The 20,936-nt window shown below is 39.3% G+C and overlaps 1 protein-coding gene across 2 annotated transcripts in view; it reads left to right on the top strand.

Moving 5' to 3' along the window:
* LOC124399834 (kazrin-A-like) overlaps positions 1-20,936 on the top strand; it is a 43,306-nt gene that overhangs the window by 15,155 nt on the left and 7,215 nt on the right. For both annotated transcript variants that reach the window (XM_046871079.1, XM_046871080.1), the window contains exons 3-4: positions 14,242-14,433; positions 20,173-20,309. In XM_046871079.1, coding sequence (XP_046727035.1) covers positions 14,242-14,433; positions 20,173-20,309 — 329 coding nt within the window. The remainder of the gene's footprint in view (positions 1-14,241; positions 14,434-20,172; positions 20,310-20,936) is intronic.

Genomic DNA, 20,936 nt, shown 5'->3' with positions numbered 1-20,936 from the left:
AAGGATTAGTATATTTTAAGTCTAAGTATAAACTGTTTCTGTGATGTTGGCTGCATTGCTTGAATTTTCCAATGGTGTCAAAGACATAAAGACATTGCCATTAAACAGTAGACCCTTTTTTTCAGCCACCGATTCCATCCCAATTGGCTTGATAATGTCATATCCATTTCTGGAATCTATCAGATGGTTTAAAGCCAGGTGTCCAATCTATTTCACAAAGGGCTTATGTGGGTACAGGTTTTCATTCCAGTCAAACAAGGGTCACACCTGATAGTCCACTGAAAATAAACATCTAAACAAGTGGAATCTGGTGTGGTTTGGTTGTAATAAAAACCTGCACCCACACCAGCACTTTGTGAAAAAGACTGGACATTTCTGGTTTAAAGAGATAGTCAAAATGGAGTACGTAAAATCCTTGACCCACTGGAATTATGATAGAGTTAATCTGAGAGCTGATAAATATCTGTGAACAATTGTTTTAAAGTGACCACTGATGTGACAAAAGATTTGAGATGTGGATATTTAAAAAAAAAACTTAGATTGAATGTTTTTAGACTTTGTGTACTATAAGCAATTTTCTTTCATTCCCACAAATCTAGGTTGTCAGTATTGTCAATGTTAGCATATGTATACGTTAAATTGTAAACGTTTCACAGCCAAATTGCACTGTCAGTCAGCGAGATGGAATACCACAGTAACTTGACAATCACAGCTGTCTGTTTTTGGTTTTCAATCACTTTTGTTATATTCATGTATAGTGTATATAGTGGCACCGATAAGTAATTAAAAAGCCAGTTTTACTCATATAGCATGCGCTTGTCTGCAGGCCTTGCAGTCATGGCAACCCAGCCAGCAAGGCTGCTTACAGAGGAACCACTTAGTATGCTGGTATTTTCCTGCAATGAATTATCTTACATGAAGCAGCATTCACTGAATAGAAATGCTATTTTACATGGCGGAACAGTCTGAGACCTCGTCATAGAAAGAAACCAATTAATATATTCATCACATCTCACCACATCGAAAGATTTATTGGGGAATATTTTATTTCTTGAAGAGATGCCAGCGGGGTATTACGGGCTTTGTGCAATGGTGTTTAACAAATAAAGAGTAGATAAAACTGGACACAGATTAAAACCTTCTCCTCACCTATTATTCACATAATGCTGAAGAATTATCAGGATATTCATACAACCCCATTTTGTAAACCACTGGTTTCTCAAATTTCTTGTATGCAGGGTATACATTAACTGTAATTTCACATCAAAAAGTCCTTTATTTTTCTTTTTATTAACATAAATAAATAACTGTGTTATAATCTATTTATTGTTGCAGAAGGACTTTTTTTTACTGACAGGAATTTACTTCGTTTACTGGTTAATTTATAAATGCTTATAGATTGTGATAATAAAAAAGATTTATCTAAATAATTCATGGACCCTGACGATGAGTCTCACACACCCTTTTTTGTAGAACAACTACAGTAAGCTTTCGATTAGAACTGAATTTAGTTAATTCATATAGCTTTTAAAACAAGTCCTTAATTAGGTCATTTTATATTATGCAAAAATCGTTACGTACAAATAATCCAATGCGTACAGCCTATGGAGGTAGTTTATACAACATCTATTGCTCAACATACATTGCTATATGCACAATTCTTTTATCATTCATAAAGTGGCATAAACATTTTCACCAAGCTGTACATCTATAAAGACAGTAAACCATATTATAACCAATATTACAGATCACATAACCTGTCTGGCAGGAATGAGACTTAACAGGTCTCCTTACAGCTTCAGGGTCCCACGTTCGATCCTAAGCTCAGGTTACTGTCTGTGTAGATTGTAGAGTGTTTGTGCACCTTCTCCCTGTGTCGGTATAAGTGTCCTCCTAGTATCGTCCTACTTACCAGAAACCGTCTCGGTGGGTGGACTGGCTGAGACATATTGCACCTGGGCCTTAATGTTTTTGTGAATGGTCATCCCATCCTGGCTGTATTTCCACCTCGTGCAAGTGTTCTAGCAATAGCCAACTGGCATTGTCTCCAGATCCACAATGTACAAGATAAATTAGTGGCTGAAAGGGTTCAAAGAAGAGTTTTCACGTTCTGATTTGACCCATTCTGATGTTTTTTTTAAGTCTAAGATTATATGTTCTTAGTATACTGGGTGTCAAGTTTTGGATTCCATTCTGTTTCCCAATTGGAGGATTAAAAGATTTAAAAGAAGGACACAACCAAAAGTCATAGACCTGTTTGTTTTTCAGTTTCGTCTGCTTCATGTTAATTAAAATAGTAAACGTCGAATATGAATTCTCACAGTTACGTCGTACATGTTTTCAGTATCCATTGAAATAGAGAGATAAGCAGAGAATGAATGCACCTGCTTGTAATTCTACACCTTGCTAGCAGCTCCTCCCTTCTTTCCCTCACCTGTGTGTGTGTTGGACTTTATGGCATTATTTTCATGTTGTCCCTCCCAGTTTGTTTGAAAGAGAGGGAAAAGGGTGGGGAGAAGTAACGAAATCCTAGTGGTTGTTGCTCTCAACACTGAGAGACAGACGGAGAGAAAAGCCAACAGACAGAGAAGGACACCGTTAAATGATTGGTTCATTGTTTGAGGTCACGGATCTGATGACGCTTTCGTGTTGTAATTATTAATAATGAAGGGTCAGTAGCCTCTATTGGAAAAGTGTGTGGAAGAAAGCGTGAAATGAAGTCGAACAGAGAGGAGGGAAAAGCCGGTAAGTAGTAGTTGCTACTTGTGGGTTTTATTATTATTTTTTATTAAAAAATTTTTTTGGGGGGGGGCCGAAACGTTCATTGGTCTCGATTGCGTACAAAGGTATTTAAAGATCTGAATGAATGATCAGGCTCTGTGTGGTCCGATTGAGGCTGGAGGTGGGTGGGTCCTGAATGCACTGAGCCATTAAAACTGTTACGATCTTTGGACCTGTTTACTTTTAAACTAAGGTGACAGGCATTTTAAAAGAACATGCTGTTAAAAACACATACCCGTTTACATTCACGCTCAGGTAATGATAATTAAATAATGAAAGGGGACTCATAACCTACCTCGCAGAGATTCCCTGATAATGACTTGTGTGTGCACTCCTATATTTGTGTTACAAAGGTGTAGGTTTTGATAATGAAGTGCAATTCGAATTGATTCTCAATCTGAGCTTTTATGGTTTCACAGTTTACATGTGTTTGCTTTCAGTACACCACACAGTAATCTGTCTTGGCTTTGGCGCTCCGTTTCTTCATTTCTAACTTCGTCTTTCATCTCCTCCTCGAATCACTCTGGGATTTCATACTCTCTTGGGGCTTCATGCTCATTCCTCGTCTGGTCTTTTTTTTTGTTTAGTTTTTCCCCCTGCTTAAACAAATAGCCTCGCAACAGAGACTTTCCTAGTGAGTCTGGTATGTTTTGTCAATAAATATGGCCTACTGTCTACTTTCACAGAAAGAGCCAGTTTGACTGACGTGGCAGATGAACAACCTTTGACTTTTTCCCATAGCCTGGTGACAAACATGCATATCCTCAGACAAAATGAACTCTTAAAGACAGGATTCTGGCAGTTCTTTTTCAGTCACTGACTATGTCTTGCTCTAAAAAATTCACTCAAAAGTTTGTCTTCCTGCTGGCAACTAGCGCACAGAAGTGTGTGAACATAGAAGCCAATTAGATTTGCGGCCTTCAACCTTTTGAAGCTTTTGACCAGAAAATCCGAGGCTGAGACTACTTTATTCTTTGGGTATAAGAAAAGCAGTATACAAATTAATTGTATATAAATAAATATAACACATTACAATTCATACAGGCTAAAATCAAACGTCCATAATAAAACTGAACTTGTGTTCAAAATAATATTACTTTGGTGATTAACTTGCTATGAATCCTGCTACTTTACTAATCTCTAAAATTCTGTCCTTTTTTAATGAACATATTGTTCAGTACAGAGTCTGTGTCCATTTTAGAATGAAAGGCTCTCCACAGCACCAACTTGATGTTAGATGTTAGTCAAACAGAAAGCCGGCCGTATCACAGGGTTATCCTTTTATTCAGCATTGTTTGTGCAGCATTCAATGGCCAAAACATATTTCTTTTGCGTGACATGCAGCTTTCAGGGAAACAAAGATTGTTTACTATGGAATACACCAAAATGAACAAAAGCGTCAGGAGATGTATGCTCACTGTATCCCCATGGGTTTATGTGCAGCAGCATTCGGAAAAACAAGTACATCAGTTACCTTTGTAGTTCAGTTATTTAAAAATCTCAACCGGTTGACAGTGTTCTCCACGTTTCTCATCTGTACTATTAGCTGGCACAAATATGAACAATTAAATACATTTTGCAGGTTTTTGCTGCTTTCTCGCCAACTAACGAGCAAAATGATCCATCTCGTCAATCAAATAAGCACAATTTCTTGGTTACCTGATACATGAAGCCTAATGTGAATTTGGAAACATAAACAAAACTTTTTCTTTTTTTTTTCTTCCTCAAATCAGATAGTATACCACACTAATAGACACTTTTTTTTTTTTTTTATCAAACTACATACAAGTTCATGTTTGAGAATTTTTCATTATACTACATGAAATGGTTCCCTGGTGGTCTAGTGGTTAGGATGCGGCGCTTTCACCGCTGCGGACTGGGTTTGATCCCCGGTCAGGAACCAACCCCCAGCCATTAGGGTTGCACAAGCCTTAGTGCTGGTCCCAAGCCCGGATAAATGGGGAGGGTTGCGTTAGAAAGGGCATCCAGCGTAAAAACGTGCCAAATCAAACATGCGGGTGGTCCGCTGTGGCGACTCTTAAAGGGGAGAAGCCAAAAGAAAGTTTACTACATGAAATGAAATGTACTATATCTACTATAATTGTACTATATAGAAAAAGGTACTGGGATTCCAGTCTTTTCCAGTCAAATGTGGTTCTTCCATAAACTGTTACCACGAAGTTGGAGGCAAACAATTGTATTGGATGTGTTTGGCTGCAGTAGCATTAGATTTCCTCCTCACTTGAAGAAGGAGAACCAACTCTGTTCCAGCATGATAATGCCCCTGTGCTCAAAGTGAGCTCCATGAAGATATGGTTTATATGTGTTGAAGTGGAAGATCTTGAATGGCTTATTGTAGAACTCTGACCTCAACTCTATTGAACACCTTTGGGATGAATTGGAACGCTGACTGCACCCCAGTCCAACTCACATACATCATTATCTGACTTACTAACACCCTTGTGGCTGAATGAGCACAAATCTCCACAAACACACTATTAAATCTAGTAGAACTTTTTCCAGAAGAGTGGAGATTATTATAACAGCAACTGGAAACTTAATGTAGATAGAATCTTATGGTCAGTTGTCCACAAACATTTCTCTATATAGTGCATTTCTGGCCATTGCATAGATTATTACAGAGATAAACAATTGTTCCCTCACCGCCTCTCTCATGTTCTTTCTCTCTTGAGGTTGCTAAGGCAGAAAAACATGTCATCGTACTGAGATAGTGCAGGGGTCTCCATCTTTAGAACAGCCTCACCGTTACCGGAGACTCCTTCCATAAATGTTCCTGACTAAAAATCTGTTTTTCCTAAAGAACAACAATTATTTAATGCACTTATTTCATTTCAACTAGGTTTGTATTTGACATAAGCTCCTGTGAATTAAATGTAACTATAGAACCAATAATGTATGACAAGAAACATATGTGTATATAAACCTTTGTTTTACAGCCATCGTTTGACCAATCGCATTCGAGTATTCAACAGTGCTGTGGCATAAAGCCTATAATTTTCTGGTTGTGTAATTATGTGCCTGTGGCTGAATTTGCCATTAAGCAGTTGCATTAAGCATAATGACATTCGAGTGTTTTAAGTAATGCAGACATTTTGTGAAAGCAGATGGCAAGCCTCATTCTGTTGCACACAAAGCAAACCAAGGTCATTTATTCATTTCGCAGTTAGATTCACGACTGAAACTTTTGCCAGCTGGACTGGAGCTTGTGTTTACATGCTTCTTCCTGTTGCATTGCAAGGATTTTTACTCGTGTTGTTATTCTCAGAGTCTGATGGGTTCTGTTCGGCCTTATAAGATGCTTTAAGCGTTCAGTAGATCCAAAACCAGTAAGAAAACACTTTAAATCAATAAGAGTAGTGTAAACAACATAGATTATACAAAAAATGGACAAGCTCCCAGAAACTGGAAACAGACTTTGGTTTCATACTGTACATCCAGCATGCTTTCATCATGTATTTTCAAATCCCTGAATTAAATCAAAATCCTCCCTTTTACTCGAACGCCGCTATTTTGCCACAGTACATGGAGTCATTTTAATTTCATGCTTTTGTTCATTATTTCTTGTTTGTCAGCGCAAAATCTTTCATTATACGATTCGATTTTTGCTAATACTGTGTGAATTGCTTTCACACACACAAACCATAATTCACTCTGTATTGTAGTTTAATTTGAACAATTAAATCGATTTTGATGAGAAATTATATTAAAATTTGTATGTGAATGATGAAATTATATAAATTGCTTGAATCAACTTATGCTCAGTTGATTCAAGCAATTTATATTTCCCCCTTTTTGTTGTATGTAGCAACTAACAATAATATTTTAGACTATTAGTAAATCTATCAGCTGGTGCACAAGCTAGATCGTGCTTAAAACCTGTCACGGGCAATCCATCACTAAGAGAAAACCAGTTCCACAATGTAGGAGTGTAAAAACGACTGTGTCACCGATGACTCAATGCTATCACTAATGATGATTGGCCATTTCTTTTTTTTTTTTCCTTTTTTTTTTCTCCCCAATCTGTAAGTCCATGACCAAATCCATCTGTGCTGTCATAAATTTTATTTCATGTGACTAACATGGCCAGTTTGTTGACTCATTTAATAAATGCAAGGTTGTTTAAACCAAGGTCAGCCACCATGTTTAGGGATGAGTCTCAGCTTTCCAGAAGACCTGAAATTATGTGTATGGCATTAAAGTGGCCTTCCTTTTTAATCCCATTTAATAATGAGGTAATAATAGTTGTAATGGTAATAATAATGTTAATATTAATAGTAATGATAATAGAAATAATAATAATGGTTACTTTTAGGTTTGTTGGCGATTAAGTGGATATAAATACAGGTAGTCCCAGAGTTACGATGTCTTACAATGACAATAGCGATACGGAAAAAATTGGCAAAATATTGACATTTTCATATGCCATTCTCATATGATACGTTGGTACGCTGCCAGAATTTCTGTATCTCCCACCTTTTGAGATGCCTTACTCTCGCTAGCAGTCGACAGAATTGAATTTCAATAAAGCCCAGTTTTATATTTTCGGTTCCTCAGACTCTGAAGCAGAGGGTGTTTGGCCACGCCCTTCACTCACAAACCGACTCTCGCCCACTGCCAATAACGTGTATATACTGTAAAGTTTATACATTACGGTAGAGATATATTTAAAAATTTCAGATCGCCATATCACCCGCCTGTGAGATCGCCGATACACGATACTATTGTATGGGGGCGGGGCAGTGCAATAGTTTACTAATTTGCTCATATATTTAATCATTTCGGAATGTATGTCTATATATTTCACTTATTTGATCATTTATTTAATTTACATTACTAATTATCTCTGGAAATGACGCAAAGGAAATTTGATTGAAGTCAACCATCCATCATCGGAGCTTTCGAGAACTACTTTAGACGTTTGACAAACAGCTGCAAGCACTTCCCCAAACTGTACAATAAAGAAGCACCAAGTTCTTCTGTACAATAAAACGAGGGGGATCATCGCTAAAGATTTGTAAGCAGCTGACTTTGTCGCTGAACAGACATGTGGTCAACCATCAATATGACCCCTACATGTCTGTTACAGTTAACAATATTTCGGAGGACTGGAAACTCAACGCAAAATGTTTCGAAACTACATTTATCCCAGAGAACCACATTGCAGATGTGCTGGCTGAGGCGCCAATAGAGGTTGCGCGTGATTGGGACATAGAAGCGACTAAAATTTCCTGCATCACTACTGACAATGGGGCCAATATTATTGCGGCCATACGAGGGCTCAAATGGCCAAGGCTCAACTGTTTTGGCCATAACGCGTGGCAGTGAATTATTCACTTCAAAAGGAAAGGGCAAAAACTGAACGTGGTTTTGGCATCTGTCGTTCAATTAACGGAGCATTTTCTCACAGCTGGCTGCGAGGACAAGAGCTCCGCAAGGCGTTGGAACTTAATCTTCCTCAAACTCTGCTGATAACAGCGAGTCAAAAAACAAATCTTAATTTATCAGTTTATAGTTTTCTAGAAATATCCTAATCCTAATTTACTACAGAAAATGAAAACTTTAATAGCTAATAGGCGAATTCTTTTTTTGCGCCGTCCTGGCGGGTGTCGATTAGGTGATGTTGCTGATGTGAACAGTAGCCTATTGCTAGGCAAATGAATTGTAGTTCATTTATTATTTATTTATTATTGATGATAATAGTAATATTTTTATTCAATAATGAAATAAAAACATTGAATCGTTAATGTGAAACAAGCCAAATATCGTCTTGAAATCGGCATGGGCGGAGCTTATCGTCGATACACGATGCTATCTTCTATCGGCACAGTCCTACTTTACTGTAGCTTTTGCTTTGTTTTGCTAAATTATGTAATGTAATTTGTTAAATTATTACCAAATTACAGTATAATACCCCATTCTGATCACCATTCTTTAAGACTCCTATGTAGGTTAGGCTATGTCTCGACTACATTGAGGTCATCGGAGCGCATCTCTATTGTAAGCCAAGGACTACCTGTATATAGCCCTTTGTCCAGCACATGTGGTCTTAATGGATAAAGAAAAATGTCTATCCTTTATTTTATCCACCACCAAAAATAATATTCATTGTTTAATTTAGCTAGTTTTCCTAAAGAAGGTCAGTAGTTTAATGCAATGGACCCTGGCCAAGATAAAGCATTTACTGAAGGTGAATGAAACATTGGGACAGTATTTGCAGATATTTAATGCCTCAGGAACCAAGATTCAATTAGGGATGGTAGCAGATCTTCTTTTTTTATTTTTATTTTTTTTTATAATTGTAAAAGTTATTTATAGCACACAGTAGTGCTTTTCCACTCCTACTTAATCTCTTATCTGGGATAAAATGACATAGCAAATAAACCAGCCCATTAAGAATGTTTTCTGCAGTTCTCCAGCTATTTTCTATCACCATCCGTCTTGGAGCATGTAATGCCACTGGCTCAGGGATTACGAGGGAATAGTTGGCAGTTCTTCGGTCTCCAGTGATGGAGCATTACAACCAATCTGTTGTCTGGTAGGTCACATAAACAAAGCCAAGCAGTTAGCGCTCTTCTCCAGACACACCAATCTGTTCAGTAGTGGCATGTGGGTGGCATTCAAACAGAGATGTAGCACATGAAGTTTTACAATAGTCGGTTTTGCGTTTCAGCGTTTTAGGTTTTCCATTTGCTGTTTTCGAGAGATGCTCCAGTGCTCTTTGGAGAAAGGCATGCGGCACTGAAATGGTGGCTATTGTGAGGGAACGGTTTGCAGAGGATGACGGCTAAAATGAAAGCAGGATACTGTACATCCCAGTACATCGTGTTTTTGTAATTAATGCATTTGATTTTGATTCACATGATCTTTTTCTGTAGATTCTTTCTTATTAGAACTGTTATCACACAGCTCAAGGCACACAGGGGGTCTTTAGGTGCAGTAGTATTAAATTCATCCTTCACTTAAACTAGGAGTCCCAAACCTGTTCCAGCATGACAATGCACCTGTGCACAAAGAAAACTCCATGAAGATACGCTTTGCATGGATTTGAGTGGAAGATCTCCTGCTATAAAGCAACCCTGTTAAACACCTTTGGAGTGAATTGGACCACTGACCACCCCAGGCTTCTTCACCTCACCTACATCAGTACCTGACTTTACAAAGGTCCTTGTGTCTAAATGAGCATAAATCTCCACAAGCACACCCCAAAATCTCATGGAACATCTTCCCAGAAGAGTGGAGGGAACTATAAGAGCAAATTGGGACTAAATGTGGAATGAGATGATCAAAAAGTCCATACGGTACTTATGACCAGGTGTCCGCAAACTTTTGGCAATATGGTGTAGATGCCACATGCTCTTTGGGAAACACATGATAGGCTTCAACTAATCCTAAAAAAAAAATCTACAGTGAAACAAATCAGCGGTACAACATTTTAGTCATGAAACATGCCAATTTCACTGCAAGTAGACAATTCAGAAGTGAATACAGAATGGAATTTGGCATAATGTTGCTGATTTTGGTGCTGCGTATCTGCTTGAATAAACACGACCGTATACTATAAACAGGGCTGGAGCCAGGCTGTCCACTGCTTTCTACTCGTGTAAGTAGTGATCCTCAAATTACACACAGCCCATTAAAGGCCTGTAGCTGAAGGGATTGTTTATAAGTACGCACATGCAATTGAAAGACACAGAGAGAGAGAGAGAGAGAGAGAGAGAGAGAGAGAGATCAATAGTGGAATAGTTTTCTCCAGAGCTAAATCGCTGAGATGTCACCAGAGCAACGAGCACTTCTCTCACACTCACACACACACACACACAAACATACATACATATATATGTCTAAGATAAGAGACTGGTGTTTTGGCAGGTTGGCAATGCTGTAGAGCAGATCAGATTTATGCTACTTGTTCATTTTGTCTTTGTCAGTGTTGAGCTGTCAAGGCCTCATAATAACAATTCCCACGTCGCTCGGGCTTTCAGGAAAGGTTTGTAGCGTCATGAATCAGTGTGGCCAGCCAGCACAGTAAACCACATTCAGCCTGATTTGTCATGGTGCCTCAGAGAGTCAGGATCCAAGGTGAAGCAGTTATTTCAAACCATTTCATGTCAAACCGTATTTTATGCCTTTTTTGTTGCGTTTTTTGTTGCGGCCTTTGCATATTAACAGCACACAGCGTAGGGACAGAAGTATTTCTAGGAATTTTTTTTTTAGTGTGACATAACAAAGAAAAGTTAAATGGTGTGACGCGCCACTGTTCTTGGTAATAAGGGTTTTTGAACTCTTTGTACTTTTCCTTAAGGCTTTTCAAAGAATGAAGAGAACACAAACAAACAAACAAATCAATTTTTACCTGAAGCTTCACGCTGTGTTTTCGGGCTCATTAGCGTAGCCTCAGATTAAACTTTTATAATGTCGTTTTTAAATAAGTCCCCCCTCCCCCAACACTTTCCAATTTCATAGATTTAAATTTGAAAAGGGTTTTTTTCTCCAAGGTAATGTTATGAAACCGCTTACATGTTAGTGAGCATCTAATTTGTTCCTTTTTGCCCTACAATTTTCTGTGAGCTTGTACATTTACACAGATAAATTGCATGGAATATTTCATGGAGGTTTTATGGTTTCATGGGACACCACATTGTGTGCTCGCTGACATTCAGATGATCGAATAGGGGACAACACTGTTAATCTATTGCCCTTATACGCTTCACTACATACACTAGTTGGAAAGTGGTAGCTTGTGGTACCTTTGGACTTCTGATCCAAAGGTCTTGAGGTCAAATCCCAGAACTACCAAGCTGCCACTTCTGGGCTTTTAACACTCAACCGTGTAGCTATAAGTTGCTCTTTGTAAGGGCGTCTGCCAAATGCTGTAAATGTACACTAAATTTTTATCAGTGCTGTGATGCTTCCTTCTTGATGTGCTGGATATGTTATATTCATCTAGGCATTAAGTATTGATATCTTTTTCAAAATTGAGTTAAGGTTTCTTCCTTCCTGGATTTTATACCCACATTAACACCTCCAATCGGTAGGCTTCTGGTACGGCTGGGTCAGAGCATCTCCAAAACTATAGCTCTTGTGGGCTGTTCCCGGTCTGCAGTGGTCAGTATCTATCAAAAGTGGTCCAAGAAAGGAACCGTGGTGAACAGGGTTGTGGGCATCCAAGGCTCATTGAAGCATGTGGGGAACGAAGGCTGGCCCATGTGGTCCAATCCAACAGACGAGCTCCTGTAGTTTGAATTACTAAAGAAAGTAATGCTGTTAATGCATGATGGATCAGGACTGTTAGATAGATAGATAGATAGATAGATAGATAGATAGATAGACAGACAGACAGACAGACAGACAGACAGACAGACAGACAGACAGACAGACAGACTGACTTTAATGATCCCGAAGGAAATTCCAAGTGGCCAGCTGCCCACACACAAAAACACAATCTGTTCTGGCAACAAAAGAGGGGGACCAACACAATATTAGGCAGGTGATCACAATGTTATGCCTGATCAGTGTATACACTATATGCCAATCATGACTATGGGCATATGTGCACATTTCATTTAAAAGAGCGTTCATGAGTCCAGGCTCACAATTAACATTCCAATTAATTCCCCAGGTGTACTGTGCAGTTGAGGTGAGAGCTCTGTGCAGGCCACTGGAGTCCCCCCCCTCCTCTACCAAACTCATCAAACCATGTCTTAAGGGTCCTCAATTTGTGCACATGTTTCAGAAGCATACTTGTCCAAAATATATCTGTATGGTGAAGCAGTAACATTTACCTAAACTGGAACTAAAAGTTCCCAAACCCTGCAAAACATCTATTATTTTTCCTTCACCAACTTTGCTGTTGGTACTATGCATTTCAGTAGGTAGCGTTCTCCTGGCATCCAGCAGATCATCAGATATTGAATTTAGACTGTCAGCTATTGAAGCGTGATTCATCACTCCAGAGAACATGTTTTCGACTGCACCAGAGTGCAGTGGCAGTGTGCTTTACGCCACTCCAGTCGACACTTATAGATCACGGATTGTGATCTTATTCTTGTGTTCAGCTGCTCAGCCATGGAAACCCATTTCTCGAGATTCCCGATACACAGTTTTTGTGCTGATGTTGCTTGCAGAGGCAGTCTGGAGCGTGGTAGAGAGCGATACAACAGGTGATGTCGATCTATAAAGCCACTTTGCAGCCCTGTTCTATGAGCTTGCTTGATCTACTGCTTTGTGGATGAGCTTTTGTTGCTTTTAGATACAATAATACTCTTACAGTGGACTGGGGCAGATCTAACGGCAGCTTTTCCGTTTTGTTTTGTTTACGAGCTGACTTGTGACAAAAGGTGGCATCCTTTGACAAATCCATGATGAAAGTCAACTAAACAACTAAACTCAAGGGGACTTCCTACATGCATTGTGGCTGTATTGTATGCTTGCAGAGTACACATTAGGGACGTTTTCTGGGTAATTACTATAGCTAATACGAGCCATTTTAGTTGTCTCTAGGAACAATTGTGAATCCAGAACCCTCTTAGCCACATTTTTTAAACAAAAAAAGGCAAGTGTATCTGAAACACATGCAATAATCTAACACTAGGTTACGAATAAAATAAATAAATAGCAAACAGTAAATAGCAGTGATTTTTGACATTTTTTGTTCTTGCGTTCTTCTGTGTATCTAGCTAAGATATTTTTTCCTGCCTATTTAAGAGGTCAAATACACTCGCACGTTCGCATTGGAAAGCGAAACAGAGTGAGTGATCAATAGTGAAATAGTTTTCCGCTGAGCTAAATCGCTGAGCTGTCATTGAAGCAAAGAGCACCTTATTAATATTCATAGATTCACACAGCCACAAAATTTCTTACCTCAACTCTTAACCTTTCATCTCGCAAAAGTTCTGTAATATGCAAAGTAAGTTTAAAAAAAAAGGTTTGCATGAAGTGGGGGGTGGGGGGTGGCTAATCTCTACTGAACTATGTATTTAAAGAACTGTGCGTGCGCATGGCAGGCCGCGACGTCGTTAATGTATTCACATATTCCGGTTCTCAACAGACTGAAGCAATTTGCATTAAGTAGCTGGCTTTCAGTAATCATTAGTCATAATCACCATCTCTTTCATCTCTAAGCGGCCATTACAAAAGCCTTTAATGGACCTTACACACATACACACACACACACAGTCAGTCCTGAGCCAAATCCAAAACACACACATGCTAACACAGTGTTAAATAATCCTAACCCAGACTTTGTCCATCAGAGCTTAATGTAATCAGTGGTGATGCACTCCAACCAGCTTTTAATTTCCATTCAAAGCGGTTCTTTAATAATGAAGAGGGAATAAATAGGAGCTACGGACTTATGAAGCGGTAAATCTAACAGTACATCACTGCTAAATAGTATCGAGCTCGTTGTTTTATTATTTCCCTCCCCCTTTGTGTCGGCAGTGCTGCTGCGTGAGGAGGTGCTGGCTCTGCAGGAGGAGGTGGCTGAGCTCAAGCGCATGAAGGAGATGCTGAACAAGGAGCTGGAGGAGTGTGGGGGCGGCTGTTCGGTCGAGCTGCTCTCTGCCGCTGAACTACGGGTGCAGCTCTCCCACCGAGAGCGAGACCTGGATCGCGCCAGCGAAGCTCTGCAGGGTGAGTCGACACTCGGCCTCACACCAAACTGAAACCAGACTCCTTATCACAAATCCATCACTAAGGTGGAGTCACTTATAATCACTGGTTTAATAGAAAAAGTTAAAGGCTCAGTACAGGAATGTAAATAGTTTTGTATGTCCTTCTTATTACAATATATACATGGCTTTTCACCTGGATCTCCATCCCCCACCACTTTCTCTTAAAAACACACTTTAATAAAATGTCTGCCCATCCAGGCCGTATTCTCACCTTCCATCTAGCATTCCTGACATAGGCTACTGATCCTCCATGATCTGGACCCTGATAAATTGTTTACTGAGACTGAACAAATGATCGATGAAATTCAATTTGGAAATAAGAGTAAAAACTCGGAAATGACACAGATTATCCAGTTTTTATACCTGAGCAATAGTTTTTTTTTCCCAGTTTGTATCATCCTTGAATATAAACATAAGTATTATGTAAAAAAAAAAAAAACATTTCCACACCTTTTACTTAATTAACTATCAAAAGTTAACATTTTACATACAGACAATACTGACTTAATTGCCTCGGACCATAATCCTGACTCCATTACCCCTTACTAAGCCAGTCAAACAAGACACTTCATGCATTGCCAAATTTGCAAGCATTTATTTTTAAGCCATAGCATTTATGATTTCTGTGCATTTCTATGATGAACATGAGTAGAGTTTTTCTACAGTGAGGCAGTAGAAAGCAAGCAGACAGCTGTTTGGTTTTATAAAAGAAAATTCTGCTTATTATTAATTAGTGGTCATCCCAGACTTTCTACCTCATTTTTCAACCCTTAATTAGTTCTCGGGCCAATTCCCAGCCTCTAGCCAGCTCTCATCTTTCATACTCTTAACATGTGCGTCCTCTGAGGCGCACGAAGCCGGCCTACCACGTGTTCTCAAACTGCTGCTCATGCTGAGCGAAAGGACGATGTAGCTAACACACCTGCATTGTCCGCCCTCTTCCGCATACTTGAGCTTATGGATGCCCATGATTGGCTACTGTCAGTGTGACTGACACTGAGGAAAGAATCCCATCCCTATTCCAACCAGCTAGTTCTGCTCTGTCATAAGATACCAAACGGAGAGGCTGAAAACGCATGCTTTCTCCGGGATTACATGAAGCCAGTCATCCGCATCGTTTCAAACTTCTGCTGCATCACAAGGCAACACAGCACACTCAAGCATATGCTAGGGTTGTTTTGGCAAACATCTGTTTTCTCTCTGCCTGTTTGGATTTCCTTGTTAGCACCTCTGTTGGCACATCTGACTATGTTATATACAGCTCACCCTTTTGCTGAAATATCTTTTTAAAGCATACCTAAATCCAAATGCACGATTGTAAATACACTTTATGGACAAAAGTATTGGGACACCTGACTTTTCCAGCCATGTGTGTTTTTTTCTTCTTTAAACTATTACCACAAAATTAAAGTCACACAATTGTATATTGTGCCTTTGGATCCGGTAGCATTAAACTTGACTTGATCCCTACACTTGATCATTTGACGACAATACTTTTCCTTGAACTAGTAGACCCAAACCTGTTCCAGCATGACAATGCCACCTTTATGAAAATATAGTTAACATGGTTGAAAGAGCTTTAATGGCCTTCTATAGAGCTCTGACCTCACCTTTGGGATGAATTAGTTGGAATGAAAATGAGTACCTGACTTTAATAACACCCTTGCAGTCGAATAAGTAAAAATCTCCACAAACTACTACTTCTTCTTTTTCTTTCAGCTGCTCCCATTAGGGGTCGCCACAGCGGATCATTTGTCTCCAAACCCCCCTGTCCTCTACATCTGCCTCTTTCAAACCATCTACCTGCATGTCTTCTTTTACAGCATTCATAAACAGCCTCTTTGGTCTTGCTCTTTTCCTCCTTCCTGGTGGCTCCATCCTCAGCATTCTCCTACTGATATACCCCATGTCCCTCCTCTGCACATGTCCAAACCATCTCAATGGCACCTCTCTCACTTTGTTCCAAAAACGTCCTACATGCGCTGTCCCTCTAATAAACTCGTTTCTAATCCTGTCCATCCTCGTCACTCCCAACGAAAACATCAACACCTTCAGCTCTGCTACCTCCAGCTCCACCTCCTGTCTTTTACTCAATGCCACTGTCTCTAAACCATAGAACATCGCAGGTCTCATCACAGTCCTTTAAACTCCCTTTCACTCTTACAGATACCCTTCTATCACAAATAACTCCTGCTATCACTCTTCTTCACCCACTCCACCCTGCCTGCACTCTTTTCTTCACTTCCCTAAAACACACTATTAATTTGCACTGTTGACCCCAGGTACCTGAACTCCTCCACCTTCTCCACCTCTTCTCCCTGCAACCGCACCACTCCACTGCCCTCCCTCTCATTCACACCCATGTACTCTTACTCCTAGTACCCTAGTAGTCTTACTCCTACTGACTTTCATTCCCCCTCTCTCCAGTCAACATCCAACATCCACCTTGAACCAGTTTGTCATTCCTACTGCACACTTCACTGCTGTCACACTGTCCTCATACATGTCCTGCACCACCCTCACATACTTCTCTGCCACACCTGACTTCCAATCTCTACAAACACACTCCAAAATCTATTGGAACAAGAGTGAAGGGTATTATTACGGTAAAGGAGAAGTAAATGTGGAATGGGCTGTTCAAGAAGCACATATCAATGTTAGAGTCAGGTGTCCACAAACATATACTAAGAATAATAACTTATATAACTAAAAAGATCATATATAATATCCTGTTTTTGGAAATTGATTTTCTTTCCACTGCTGAACTTTTGCAGTGTTTCTGTTCTTAAAAATGTGAAATGGAAATAAAATAGAAAGTAACGAGCGGTACGGCCATTATTATTATGACCAAATTATTATGGTCGTACCGCTCAATAATTTCTTTTTTATTTCTTAATTTTTAAACAAACCTTGTAGATACTGGTTTGATCACTATTTATATTGTATGACTTAATTATAACATGATAAATTGTTTTATGGTGTGAATGCCAGCTTGTTCATATTTTTATGATAGTTTCGGATCAGTATAAAGTATCGTGTAATACTTTGGGCTCTGATATCAGCAATGGAAAAAATTGGTGTTTGTACACTGGCTCTCATCAAAAGCCAAGGTTAAACAGGTTCATCATAATTTCTGTCATGTTTATGTATCATCTGTGACTTTTTTTTAGACATCTAGTAGATTTCACTGACTTGCATTTATTTTAGCCCATATTAAATCTGAAATGTCAGCTACTCTATATTACATTCTCATTTATAAAACTGCAGTCTTGTGACAGCCGTTCTGATCTACCGATATGCTTAAATGTTTGAAAGTGTGTTTCCACTTGGGAGTCAAACTCACTTTATATCTAGCCGGAAAAGCGATCATGGGCTCCTGCCCCCCTCTGACCGTAATATCTGTCTCATTTAAAAATCATAAAGATCCATGACCTCATTCATCTCAGCCTTTCTGAAACTCATTATTTATAACAAAGACAAAAGGGCGCTATATTGAACTGGATTTTGGGAATGGAGAAATGGCATGACTACCAACCCATATACTGTTTGTGTGCATGTATGGTTTTTTTTTTCCTCTTTGTCTGTGCATCAGTGTGTTGCTGTGCACCTTTCATTTCCCATGTTGCTGGCCTGCAGGAGTTCATTTCCGCTTGCTGGGATAAATAAAGCTTTGTTCCGTTCTCATAATGAGTCATTTGCTCGATCCTCCCTGCCTATCGAATCGGTGACGCTTTGGTGCTGTTTGTTTATTTTGTGTTTTCCTTCCGGCTGGTTGCGCCTGTTAATATGCACTGTTCTGGAATGATTCCTTTTCTTTATGTCTTTAACCTTGAGTTTGAAAAGGAAAGTCACACTGAAGGCCTATTAGAAAGATGCCTTGGTTCCAAGCCACAGAACATGCATTGACTTTCCAATTACCATTTCTAATGAGTTTTTAATTGCAGTGTTTTTTTTTTACTTAAAATATTGAATTATGCCGTTTTTCAGAACAGAAACAAACAAAACACACACATCCCAAACACACTTTCCTAAGGTTTTCACTTGCATCTGATAGCGGAACAGCTGCTCAGAAGTAACCCATGCCTCCATGTCCTTTGGCAGGTGCTCATCTGTATGTGTGTGTGAGAGAGAGAGAGAGAGAGAGAGAGAGAGAGAGAAAGCGTCTTTGTAGAATGTTGGCTAGCATTTCGGTTCTACATAATGAGTCTTTATTTGGGAAAAGCAGACAAATTGTCCAAAGAAAAAGTTGAATTTTATTTGCAAGTCAGATGAGCTCTAACCCTACTAACTGTACATTATACACCCGATAGACACACAGACAGTTTTACCTGAATGTTTGTCACTTTTCAATATTCAGGTTTTTTTTTTTTTTTTTAAAGCATGCCTTAACCCAAAAGCATGATTTTTATTATGATAAATATTTTTGGCAGCTAATTTAGTTTCTATCGCTTGCACCGTTTTCCGTTTGACACAAACGATCTCAGCATTTCTGTAAATAAACTGATTCATGAAGCCTTGCAAAGGATTTCAGGTAAAGGAAAACCCCATCCTGAAACACAATGAATGTGTTTGTATTGAAATATTTGTGACCTGCTTAGCGATTCAGTTGCCAATTTGTTGCTCGGTGCCGCGTTGTGGTGGTGGAAATGCGATGCGCGGATGTCGCAGGTGGGCATCTTTGTGCCGTTAGAAGACTACGGTATTTTGATTTCTCTTATGGGAGAAATCAAATGATTTTGTGAAGGCAAACAGGAGCAAGAGCTTATTTGCATGCTCACATTGTTCCAACATTGTTTAAAGTCTTAGGTGGTGACATTAGCATTCAATTTGAAGCTTTGGAACCTGATATGTTTAGGCAGAGTGTACAGGTTAGAAGAGCATTGCACAGACTAAAGCCCTGCTGTACTGTTATACTCTTGTGTGTTCTGAGGTCAGGACGTAACTTTACTCTCATATCCTGTACATCAAATACAAATGTGAGCTAATGAACTAAAATATAGATAGTCTGCTAACTAGTTGTGAGACTGTTTAAGATGGTAAGATAACATGGTGGGTTTCTAAACTTCCATTTAGATTTTTAAGAAGTGTCCAGGTATAGAGATGTTTCTATTCATTTCTGCTTTTTTTGCTAGTTCAGACATCCCACCTGGTAAAAACTCCTTTCCCACCACCAGGACCCTATTTCATATATCCCCCCTAAAACAACTCCCCCTAACCCACCCCCATTTTTATGCAGGGGCGCAATACCGGGTACTTGGAGCAAAGTGGTCGACTTTATTTAATTTTAATTATTTCTCTTTTGGACACCACTTCATTCCATCAATACTAAACTTTGGTAACTTTGAGTTGTAGAACAAAAAGTGAAAGATAGAAAGAAATAGAGAAAGAAAGAGAGTTCAGCACTTTGCTCTAATCTCTTTCCTTTCTCTTATTAGAAATTCGCTGGTCTCTTGTTCTCTTGCTCACTTTCTCAGTAAAAAAAAAAGAAAGAAAAAGGTTTCTGGCATATGCTCTATAATTGGCCGCTGTCAGGGAGCTGCGATCAATATGCCGGCGTCTCACGGAACATCCAGGAAAAGTGGGATGTCTGCTAGTTTTGCAAGTTTGGGGACATAGCAATATGTCAAACACTATATTCGGGACTTCCCTGGCTCCCTCTCCTTCATTTGCATTCTCTCTCTTTTGCCTCTCTGAGCAGCGATGAAGGCGGACCGGAAGCGGTTGAAGATGGAGAAAGCCGAGCTGGTGAATCAGATGCAGCAGCTCTATGCTACGCTGGAGAGCCGGGAAGAGCAGCTCCGAGACTTCATCCGCAATTACGAGCAGCACCGCAAAGTAACACACACACACACACACACACATATATATATAAACAGTCACACACAAGCTGCTGAGCCACTAGAGTGAGCATGCAAATTCAGTGACATAAATCAATATCCTGACTCTTTGAGGCGTGCCATAAAGACAGGGACACATTCACAGTCACAAACCCTTCAGATTCATTAACAGCAACAAGAAATCATGCACACTAGTCACACAGGTTTGTGCAGAGGAAATGCGAGGTGATTTAAAGTTTCACGCATGAGCTGGCATCATATGAGAAAGGCTGTATCGTGTGAACTGACCGGATGGCAGCTGCGCACTGAATCGATGAATAGTTTTTTTTTTTTTGTATATTGCATGTATTTTCATGCTCATTCATGAGGTAGGACTCATAAAGGCGTATAATAATCTATTTCTGCCAAGTTTTGCCTGTTTGTTCATGTCAGTCAGTAACTATTGCTAAGATTTGGGCTTAACAAACAAGGAAGAAATGAATTGCTACTGCATATTGATTGTACTTTTTTTTTTTTCCATTTAACAAAGCAAGAAGTATGCAACAGATGCACCAGATTTTCAGTAACAACAAGAAAGTAATAATAAAAATTAAAAACAGAAAAGAGCTCAGTAAAATAGGTACCA

The sequence above is a fragment of the Silurus meridionalis genome, chromosome 17, assembly GCF_014805685.1.
Source record: "Silurus meridionalis isolate SWU-2019-XX chromosome 17, ASM1480568v1, whole genome shotgun sequence".
NCBI lineage: Eukaryota > Metazoa > Chordata > Actinopteri > Siluriformes > Siluridae > Silurus > Silurus meridionalis.
The sequence above is the reverse complement of the archived record's forward strand: the minus strand, read 5'-3'. Positions and strand labels throughout refer to the sequence as shown.